Here is an 11,719-nt window from a genome sequence, read left to right as displayed (position 1 = left end):
AGAAAAAAAAGACTTGGAGGAAAAATTATACTTGAGGCTTTGGAAGAAGAAATTTCTTGTCATAGTGAAAGAATTGGAGTAGAGTATCCTCTTAAGATTACCCTTTGAGCGAAATTACTCTTTGAAAAGGCCAGCCTGACAGAGTTAATACAAGGGAGATTAATTACAGAGAAAAGCATATTAAAATGAAGATAGTTTTAGCAACTTAACTTCCATGAGGCAAAAAAAGCAAGAAAAATCCCTCCTCCTCCTTTTTTAACACTTTAGAAAGCCCCTGATGACCTCATGCACCTTGGTCCATTTAACAAATGTGGAGTGGAAAAAAAAGGCCTCATACTGTAACCATCAGTCTTCTCATCCATCAGCATTCATAGATGAGAAATGGGAGAAGAGGCTTGCTAAAAATAAAATGTATTATAAAGATAACTGGAGAAAACAGAATTTTTTGTTTCTCGTGGTTGACTTTGTAAAGTTTTAAAAAGTCCTGTAGGCAAATTACGTGTTCACACACTTCCAAAGCTGAGATTACATACCTATAAGCTATGTCTTGCAGAAGCTTTCCTGTTGAAATAGATTGAGATGTCATGAAGAATACTTTGACAGAGGAAGAACTGGAGGCCTGAAAATCCCAAAATGACACGAGTATTCAAAGAAATGAAAGTTCTTGTCACTGTGCCCTAGAACTGCAGATGAAAACAGGTTTCATAAAAGTGTCCTTAACAAATACCTGTTGGTGAAAGCATTTTGGAGGGCCCTGTTGGGATGAAGGAGAGGGAGCAGGTAGAAAACTCTTTTCATTGTCTGGGCAATGCAAATGCAGCAAAACCAGAAAATCTGGGCTCATATTTTTATGGGTTCTGCTAAGGGTAGATTCCCCAGCTGATTGATCTTAATCCCATTGACTACTTAGTGCAATCTAAGTCTTCAGTTTAGATACCAAAACTATTTTTTTTAGGTTGAGAAAGTTAAAAGAGAGTCTCTGTGACTCATTCTAGGCTGAAAACATACAACCACTGCTTGAGTGTACATGTCATAAAAAAGCACCTATCATCCCTGCCTGTATAAAAGCCCCTAAACTGCTTCCTTTCTGATATTAGTGTTTACTGCTCAGTGACAACAGAAAGAGCAACTAAGGTGTGCACAGGAAGCTAAATGACTATTGATTCTTTTCTGGTTTTTTTTCCTATGAGACACACCAAAATTTGTAAATAGCAAATGGATTGCTTTACAAGGGTGCAAATCCAAGAGGAAAAATGTTTGAAAAAATTAGGGCATTGCTTTGAAAAAAAAGTCTTCACAGTTTTATCATAATTCCTTCCACAGGAAGATGTTGTAAGACATCCCTGCAAGCAGAGCCAATGTAGGTATTTGGTGCTGCTTAAGTGTCAAATTCTGAGAAGTCACCCCCACTTCTTGTAAGTGTACCAGGAAGTTCATCTCTGTGAGCAGGAGCAGAGGGCATCCATCTGAAAATGTTCTGTTTCTGTAGCCCCTCACACCAGCATAGCCCATTTGTATAAAAGCATAAACAAGAGGCAGAGAGCTTTGTTGGTGTGAGGAAACACATCTCTGCACACATTATGTTTGCAGGCATTTGGTAAAAGAAGCAAGGTTTTACTGGTATTAGTAATTTAGAAATATGTTTCCTTCTTTGCTTATATTCTATTTTTTGCATGACTCTCTCGACATTTCCTTCATACTGCTTTAGGAAAAACCAAACCAGACAGGTCATACATCCCTGACTATATTTTAATGATTATTTTTTAATTGGACTTTCTAATCCAGTGTTTAGTGAGGTAGCTCTCCTAGACAAAAGGAAAACAAATCACACTAATTTGACACATCCACTTGACAGCTTCTGTGGAGACTTTAATTTTTTTACATCGTTACACTGGCATTTAGAGGAGAGCACCCTGAAAGCTTTGGCGGCAAAGGAAGAGAGAGCACCAAACAGGGGAAGTGATGGGATGAGCATCCATACCCAGAGTTTCTCCAGTGCTAATTATGCTGTTTCAGCTGCTGGAGCTTTGCACTTCCAGGTGCAAAGAAAAGCCTTCTTAATTATGTCAAGTAACTAATATTATATATATTTTAAACAGGCAGCTGCTAAGGAAATAAAATTCTTTCTACCTTCTCACTTGTGAATAGACTAGAGGATGAAAAGTGGCTACCTGTAGAAGGCAGTGGTCTTATTGGTTACATCATTAGTTAGCAACAGATAACACTTCCTTCACTTGAGAGCCCAGTTTGATATTCAAAATGTTTTTTCGGTAATTTAACATAAAGGGTTTTTTGCATCTAACTGAAATTGTGGTCAGCATACATAGCTGCATTATACAGACATCTCATCTTTAGTGTATGCAGAGTAAATATAGAATTCCCCAGAAAATGTTGCTGAGAAGAAGGCAAACTATACCAGATTTATCCTTATAATTCTTCCTCCTTCTTCCAAAATAATACAAAAACCATGATTTGGCCTCTGGGCTGGAGTGCTTTATTATTATCATGAGAAGAGGCAGGGCAGGGGCCACTAGTAAACCTCTCCTGCCTAATGGCAGAAATAAAAACAAAAAAACAAAAAGCTCCCAGCACTATGCAATTGACAGTGCAAATTGACAGTGCAAAAAATTCAAAGAAATGGATCTGTTACAAATTAATTTGAAAGGAGAGTGTAGTGGTAGGGTTCATGGCTTTAATATGGGCCCTCATTGTCTATTAAATCTAAAGTAATGAACAGTTTTAATAAGGGAGAGAATATTAATATGTTTAGTTATAGATAACACTATTAATGTGACTCTTCTAGTACTGAAACACACAGTTTTAGTGCACAGTCCAAAACATTTTTTCGTCTAATTTTCTGTTCTCTCCTAGGTGGCTCTCCTAATTATTGAAACAGAGTGCAAAAATGATACTGAAGCTCTAATAACATCCAGTAGGAGGATCATTTCCAGGAGGGAAGTTAACTGCAAGGAGGATGAATACAGTTCAGATAATCAGTGTTGCAAGAAATGTAGAAGTGGTGAGTATGATGTGTTGAGAAGTCATTAACAGGGGACACCACAGCATGCACATTGCTTTGTGCTGGGATACTGAAGTGGCATGAGGTGGTTTCCTGGATGCAGTGCTTCATTCCAGCTGTATCTTTGTTTTGTTACAGGATATTAGCCACTTGAAAGATATTTCTTGAGCTCAATGCACCAATAACTTCTCACTACAGAGAGTAGTTCTCTCATAACGTGCTTGTTACAAAAGAGCCAAGAATTAACATACACATGTTTGAAAAAGGTTGAAAAAGTGAAAACACATGCTTTTGCCTACAGGATTCCATACGTTTGTGGGTTTTCCAATTTTTCATGTACAGTTTTTTTAGTGTGTTCTCCTTCAGTATTAAATTGGAGGAAGAGTGGGGATAATCAAAAGTTATGTATACTACATTCCTGGAGTGCATCTACACATGCACAAAGAATATACATTCCTTATTTGGAATCAAAAGTATTAGGGATTAAAAATGTAATTCTGATGTTAGTCTTAGAGCTGGTGGCTGCTCTCTAAATTGTTGGTTTTCTGTCTCTACAGGTTTTGTTAAAAATGTCTCCTGCCCAACAGATGTTACCAAACACTGTGCTCCATGTCAGAAAGGAAAGGAATTCATGAATCACCCCAATGACTTAGACAAGTGTTTGAGATGCAAATTGTGTGACAGCAACTTTGGTATGTCTATAGAAATAGCAACTGTAGCAATGACTCCTCTTTCACACAGGATTTCACTGAAAAGTCTCCATAATACCTAGTCGTGGTTAGCACGTAGAGTCAAAAGTTTTAGTGGTAAGACATGAATGAATTTGTGAGAAAGTAGTAAGTTTATCCTCCAGCTCCCTTTCATCAAGCACCAAGTAGGAAGACAAATAGCTGGCCCATTATTTCTCCAAATATCTGCCTTTGCTTAGCCAAAGTCCTTGCTAAGCTGACACTGTACAAACTGGTTAGAGTCAAGGAAGGCAAGTTCTCCCTCTTCTTCACCCTCTGTTTAAAACAGGGGTGTAAAAAGTAATGATTTTTAATAGCCTTTCACATAATTGATAATGTTATTTAAAACTGATTGTTGTCTTTTGAAAGACACTCAGGATGCAGTTTGGGACGGTGTGTCAGGCTGTAAGGCCAGCCCTCCTGGGGCACAGCAGTGGCCCACCCACCCAGGGCTCTGCATTCAGCAGTGCAGGCAGGAGGGGCTGTTTAGGGATAACACAAACCAACCTGTCTGCTTTCTGTGGTCTGGGCCCTGCTGTCTATCAGCATCCCCAGCTGAGGGAAAGGACATTGGAAATCTGTCCCTACCTAGTCATTGCAGTGTCTATTTATGAGCCCTTTGTTCGTGAACTTGCTGGGTGACAGCAGAAATTCACTACCTGTTGCATAAATACCCATCACAGATTTATTTTTTTTTAATCCATTAAACTTATCTCCTACCAGTTCCACCAGGTGTCCTGTAGATCTCCTCTGCTTGGATTTAGGGAATGACAGTTCTTCATTCCTCATACCCAAAATCAAGTTTAGTGAATGGACAAACAGTTCTCAACTCCAATATGGTTATACTCAGATCACCTGTTGGAATATCAATATTTAGTGCTCTCTCCTTCCTTTAGGACCTCAATATGGATAGAAAACTTTCCTCTCATTTTCTGCTATAATAAGCATTTTTGTGTGGGTGATGAAATTGGTAAGAGTGAAACAATTCAGTATTTTATATGTGTCACAATTATTAAAACTGAAGGGAGGAAAGGGGTAATGGCTAGTCACAATATTCCATAGACAGTAATGTAGCTGAAGAGAAGTCAGTAGACTGACAATAGGCAAGAGGAAAATTACCACTGAAGTTCCATGTGAACCATTCTTATGATCATTCATATCCACTATTTTCATGAGTTACTTCAGCACTGATGTCACAGGAGAGCTTCATCAAATTTTGAAATATCAAGTAGTTTCAAATTACAGCAGGGCACTGAATGTAGTAACTCAAAAATTTGTTCTGTTTATATATGCCTATGAAAATAGCTTTCATAGTAGGTAGATACAGTAATTTTTAATGCAGAAGTATTTTTTTCATGGATGGAGATAGTATTATCATATAAACTGAGGATAGGAGAAAATTAATAATTTGTTTTGATTCTTAAGAGGAATACTTAACGTGGATATGCTAGCCAAAAAAGAGACAGTGGAATTCCTCATCATTGGAGGTCTTCAAGAAAAGGTAAAACTTTTTGTCTGTCAGGGAGTGCAAAGAACCCATCTCCATTATCAAGTAGGGAGATTGGCTGTGTGATCTTCTGAGTTTCCTTCTGGAAACTCAGAAGTTTACAATACTAAATGGGAAAAAGAAGTTGGGATTTGGCTGTGCTGAATGAGTCCTCTCCTGGCAAGAACTGCACTGTGTGACGAGTTTTAGAGCTGCAGTGTGTGATGAGCTTTAGAGCTGCAGTGTGTGACGAGTTTTAGAGCTGCAGTGTGTGATGAGCTTTAGAGCTGCAGTGTGTGATGAGTTTTTCACGCTCCCGTCCAGCAGAGGTCTCTCTGGCAGCTCTGCCAGCCCAGCTCCTTAGAAAGGCTCCGGCGTATTATAAAGCTAAGCCTCGCCAGTTCCAGAGGTGGAGCTATCAGCAAGTCTGAGGACAAGACTTTGTGGGCAGAAGCCTGCTTTTTCAGACTAGTACACTTAAGACATCTGTTTTTAGGTTGGGAAGTTGTAAAGAACTGTACCCCAGAAGAGGACACACAGTGTGACTGTGCAAAGAACCATTTCTGCAATCATACACGATGTGACGCTTGCAGTCCATGTACCATGTAAGTTCATGCCTTCATCACTACGCATGAAATTGTTAATATGTAATCATATTTTTTTCCAGCTGGTTTCAAGCAGAGGCTAAGGTGATCTATAACCTCAGGGAAAGCATACCAATTTTCCTTTACACCTGAGCTGACTGAGTTCAGTCAGCTCAATTTGCAGCCGTGAAAGCTTTCCAAAGGAATATAGAAAAAAATATATATCCACTGAGTCTGTATATGCATTTCAAAATGACTAATAAAGTATCAGCACTTTCCTGTTGTCTTAGTGTGATCTACTGTTACATTGAAAAATAATTTCATATGTTTTCCCACTGCTGTTTTCCCACAAATTTCCATAACATTTTCGTACCTATTAAATTCCAAACCCCAAGTTCAGGGATTTGGAATATGAAACCAGCATATTTATCAGCAAAATATTTCATATTTTGCTGATAAAACATCTTAGAAAATTTTGCTTTGCACTCTGAACAGCTTAAGAGAGAAAAAAATCCCCCTAATAATTTGTGTTCATATTTTCTGCAGATGTGGAAGCGGTGTAATTGAAAAGCAATGTACTAGAGATTCAGACACTGTGTGCGGAATGAAAGGTACCAAATAAATGTAGCAAGGTACAGCACATGCTGTATTTTGAGAGGCAATTGCAATTGTCCTGTTCTACACAGTGGCCATAGTAATTCCTGACAGCTCAGGGCCTCAGTCCCACTGGGCCCTCTACTGACCTGCAGAGTGTGATTTTCCCTTGATCGCTGTGCAGGTGTAGGGGCTGTTACCCCTTTTTAGGGGCACCTCACCATAGGGTACGTCTTTAACATATTTGGCTTTTGTGTTAGGAGGGCTTTTAAAATCTGACACAGTCTTGTTTAAAATTTGGTGTGCTGCTGTATTGCATTTCTTGACTTAACTTTCATGCAAATTTTCCAATGTTCCAACAGATCCAGCAACACTGTGGTGGATTGCTTTGGTAGCTTTGGTAGCTTTGGTACTACTGGCAATAGCTGGAGCAATAGTCTGGTGTAAGTGATTCCCTACTTATTCCTGTTGCACTATGAATGAGACATTCAGCTTCTTATTCAAATATAATTTTATAGTCTTGGAGTCCAAAGGAGAGATATCCTTCCCTAGATTTTAAAAATGCTTTTTTTTTTGTTTCAGACAAGAAAAAACAGAAACATCTTACAATCAATACGGGCCTCCCAGGTAATGGGGTTTACAAAGGAGAGCATGTAAGTATTGTTGTTTTGATCATAAAAAACTCAGCTTTATGCAAAGAACTTTTTTCCATTTAAATTGCACTGAGTCTCTCCAAACATTTGTGTGCCTCTCTTCTATGACAAGAATGAAGTAAATTTCACCACAAGAATTCTTTTGGGAGAAGTAAGAGAAACCCTGTATTATATCTTCAGGATTGTTGGAATGCTTCCTAAGTCACATAGCCATGATCAAAACTTCATAAATCATCAAGCCTCCACCAACCCAGGATGTTCCTGTCCCCATGCATAATTCTAGGCATTAGGAGGTGATTCCCCAAACTTACCCAAGTCAAAAGAGGTCTGTCTGTCTGGTCTGACTCTCTCACTCATAAAACAGGAATCATGGAGAAAACGAAAAGAAAATCATAAAATTATCATGCAATGTATTTATCCTCTTATATAAGTGTGGGATTTTACAAAGGTTGTTTCTACTTTTTTCTCTCCTGCTTTTTTTTTTCAGGAGAATGTACCTCTTATAGTTGAAGGTAAGAAACAATTTATCAAAATTCAGTAGAAAGAAAAAACAGATGCAGATAAAAAATTCCTAAACTAAAAAAAAAAAAAAAGAGTATTTTTGTGTAGACTTTGTCACTATCCAGACCTGTCCTGCCAGCACAAAAGTGAACACTTGCTAAAGAAGTGCCAGTTCATATAATGGTCATCAAGACACTTAGTGGCATCATGGAAGTCTTGCCTCAGGAGGAATTTCTGTGTATAGGGAGCAATTATTCATTGTCTACAAGTGAATATCAGTTCTGCATGTGGTACAGACACTAGGAAACAGCAATAGAAACTGTTTCTATAACCATGGATATTTATGATAAGGGAGCAGTCCACAATGGGATTGAAGATTTACAAGCCTACATTCTGTTAAAGGACAAATCCAGAGGAGAGGTACACAACAGGAAAAAAGATAAGCTCCAAGACTGTATCACAACAGAAGACCTGTCCTGTTTCATGACCTCTCCCCAGTGCTATTTTGAGAAAAATGGGTATGTGAGAGATGACCACACTTCCATGATATAGAAGGACAGAATAGGTTACAGAGGGAGCTGAGACTCTGTTTTAGGTGGTAGAAAGCCATATGGGCTGCAAGCCTGAATCTTTTAAATACCCAGCATCTGGCAGAACATGTAAAAAGAGACCTGCCATGTATTGTAAAAAATCACACATAAACCATACTGAGTCACAAATAGAAGTATCAAATCTGAATGCAGGTGATAAAACCCAGTAAGATAAAAGAGCTAGGTGCATTCATTTCCTTTCCTGCTCCTAGATGTTGACCTGAGCAGCCACATTCCTGGCATTGTGGCAGAGATGACACTCACAGAAGTCAAGAAATTCGTTCGTCACCACCATGTATCAGAACCTGCCATAGACCAAAGCATTCAGGATTTTCCTGGTGATACATCTGAACAGAAGATTAGGCTGTTTCGAGTCTGGTACCAAAGTCATGGGATGAAGGGAGCCTATGGAACCCTAATAAGAAGCCTGAGAGAGTTAAAAATGTGTGCTGTAGCTGATAAAATTGAGCAAAAACTGAAGGCAGCTATTTCCAGCTCTCAGGAAGGGGGACAGTCTTATAATCCTGACAGTGAGCAAAGCAAAACTTGCACTCAGGAGGGTAGAAACTCTTACAATGAGAGTGCTGAGCTAAGTAAAGCCTCTACTGCTAGTTTGGAAGAGACCTTGCACAGAGTAACTTGAAATTTATTTCTGAATATTTCTCTAACATAAATAGCAAAGTTTTAAAATGACATTTTCATTAGCAGTTCTGATTGAACTCAAGTAAGTTATTATATGCAAAAGGAATAATTACAAATTTTGTAGCAATATCTTTCCTTTAAAAAAAGTTCCAGCCTTTTTTGATTGTTAAGGACTTGAAGAAGTTTTATGACTTGTTTACTAAAAGGTGCAATATAAGACTCCAGCTATAGGATTCATTACAAGAGGAAAGAAGTTATCATTTGAAGAAAAGGAATGGTTTAAATGCATGGTCCTGCATTATTTAATCAATGTAAGATTCTGCATACATTAAAAATGCAGACTGTTCCATTTTTTTTTGAAGGGAAAGCTCTGGTGTTATGAGTCTACAAAGTGTATCTGGAAAAATACTTGAAAAAATAACGTTACCTGCCTTACACCTGATTAATTAGAAATATAGGTGTTGCTGTGTAGATTCTACTCTGCTGCAAGTACAATTTCTATTTTTCATGAAAGCGCTTCTGTGTGTATATGGAGTTTTGTATATGTGTGCAAGTTTTCGATACTAAAAGCTCTCAGTTCTAGGTAAAAATAATTATCTCTGTTGTTGTCAGCAGTGTTTGTAAGCCTCTTCTAATGTTTGAAACCTTCAGAGAAATAGGAGCACGGGGTTAATAGGGTCAGCAGCACAACAGAACCATCATTTCTGGAAGGCAACCTTCAGAGCATATGATGCTTTTCTAATGCAGAAATTGATACAATGAAAGCATCTTCTTCATTAAAAAAAAATCTGCATAAAACATGGCTTCTGTCTTTCTTATCGTGCAGTATATAGATGTCATGTTCAAGTTTGCTTTTACTCAGGTTAGCAAATCAGAATAAAGGAGATCATTCTCTTGAAAAAACACCTTACCTTTCTTTCATCACCAATTTCGGACTCAGCTCCTAAATTCAAAGGACCAGTATAGTGCTGGCAGCTTTGCTGTGAGGCCTTTCCCTTTCACACACTCATTTGTGCAAATCTCACAAAGTCTTTCAACAGAAGGGGAGACTTCACTGGAAAGGTTTGATTTTTCCCGATTACAGGGTGAGAAAGATGTCTTTCATTGGTTCTGTCATCAGTTCCTGGAGAACATCTCCAGCCAGTATCAGGACTCAGCCAAAACAGGAAGAGAGCTACCTGGGCTGGCTCTCACCTGCCCTTTGGTGTGTTGGGTGTGTGGGGTAGGGTCCCATGGCTGGCACCTGACCACAGGACCTGGAAAGGCAAGGTAAGGCTGGCCACAGGGTGCCAGAGGCTGGCAATCAACCCCTGCCAATGCTGGGTGCCCACAGCCACATGGAGCTCCTCCAAAATGCCACGTAGCTGGAAGTGAGGTACCTGGGAAGGCAGTACATAGCCTTTGGAAACAGCTAAAGTCTGTGCATGGCATCAAGCAGGAGCCTGAAGGAAAGGCAGGACGTAGCTTTGAACTCATTACCTGTTTCATATACTTGACCTGTTAAAGGTGTCAATGACACAAAGCACATTTGGCCCAGAACCAGTGTATGTTGTACAGCTCTTAAGCACCTTCCATGCTAAACAGTCAGAAAAACCTTCCACCCCACTTTGGAGCCTCTAATCTAGCTGCATTTTCTAAGTATCTAATCCACTGCTATATTGCCAAAATCCCCACACTGTGCTGCTTTTTGAAGGAAGACCTTCAGGCTGCGGCAGTCAGATGATTTAACAGCCATGGGCCAAATTGTGCATCCATGGACTGATTGCACCTGGCCCTGTGTAGATGGCCTGAATCTCTGCTATCTGTGTACAGCTCTGACACACCATGACAATGTGTTACCCCTGGTCCTGTTCTGGCCAGGGTCCACATACCTAAGAGAATAAAATACCATACATATAAAATATCATACACATACCTAAGAGAATGAAATATCTGCCTTTCAGAAAAGCAGCCCAGCAGTGGGGTCAGCTGTGCCATCTTCTGTAGGATGCAGTCGTGCAGAAGCACAGCCAAGACAGGAAGGAAGGGAGGAAGGAGAACTCCATGCTCTCACACGCCCTGGTAGATAGGCTGCTCCCTCCCTATACCACGTCCCATCCAGGAAGGCATGAATGTAGCTTAAAGCTGTGTTGGCAGATGCTTGACTTCAACTGTTTTTCCCTTGACTTCTGGCTTTGTCTGTCCAAGTGAAGCATCTGAGCAGCAGAAATGAAGGTGGTCCACCTCCCAGGGTTCCAGAGGAGCAGGGAACTGACCAATCTGAACTGCAGTGATCTTAAAACGGAGCCACCAAACCTCATAAATTTCTGACAGAGAAATAAAATGATAATTTATCTTTCATCACACTGGAATTCCCCAACCTCAGTATAAAAAGGATGGTTTAAAAAAGTCCCTGAGCAATGAGTCAGATTTTGTTTAGGAGAGGTCTGCAGGGCTCAACTCAGACTGCCATTGACTCTGGTGGTTAGCATACATCATAATTTTTTGTTCTTAACTGTAACACTGTGCATCAAATAGGAGGATTGATTATACTGTGCAGTTACTTTTCCAAAGCAGTCTGTATGTGTCTGCATTGCAGTCAGCAGTGCAGAGTAGAGCTGGATCAAGCTTAGCGTAATTGGACCGGGGACTGAAGGAGGTTTAGTTCTCTGGCCTGCAGCAGCACATCCAAATTTCCATTGCCTCCTGCTTCTGACATAATTTTCAAACTAGGGCTGTAGAAGAAAAAAGAAACCAAAGCCCAAACTCCCCTGTTTTACAGAAACACAGCATCAGAAAAGCAAGTGAAAATCGAAACAGAAACTCGTCCAGGGAATGACTTGTCACGTTTTGAAAAGCAGATTACAAAGGAAAAGTTGTCTCTTCAGGAAGCCAAAACTTTGCAAAACAATGCCATGTGTCATGCAAATAGTACACCCAAAA

At 39.6% G+C, this 11,719-nt stretch overlaps 1 protein-coding gene across 1 annotated transcript; it reads left to right on the top strand.

The window, feature by feature from the left end:
• Window positions 1–762: 762 nt before the first annotated feature.
• FAS (Fas cell surface death receptor) lies at window positions 763–9,595 on the top strand. Its single transcript, XM_031061650.1, has 9 exons — window positions 763–780; window positions 2,872–3,019; window positions 3,577–3,711; window positions 5,730–5,838; window positions 6,364–6,428; window positions 6,774–6,854; window positions 6,994–7,064; window positions 7,552–7,576; window positions 8,368–9,595. The coding sequence occupies exons 1-9, from the start codon at window positions 763–765 to the stop codon at window positions 8,796–8,798; spliced, it is 1,083 nt and encodes a 360-aa protein (XP_030917510.1). The 3' UTR covers window positions 8,799–9,595.
• The last annotated feature ends 2,124 nt before the right edge of the window (window positions 9,596–11,719 follow it).

The sequence above is a fragment of the Geospiza fortis genome, unplaced genomic scaffold (assembly GCF_000277835.1).
Source record: "Geospiza fortis unplaced genomic scaffold, GeoFor_1.0 scaffold130, whole genome shotgun sequence".
Classification (NCBI taxonomy): Eukaryota; Metazoa; Chordata; class Aves; order Passeriformes; family Thraupidae; genus Geospiza; species Geospiza fortis.
The sequence above is the reverse complement of the archived record's forward strand: the minus strand, read 5'-3'. Positions and strand labels throughout refer to the sequence as shown.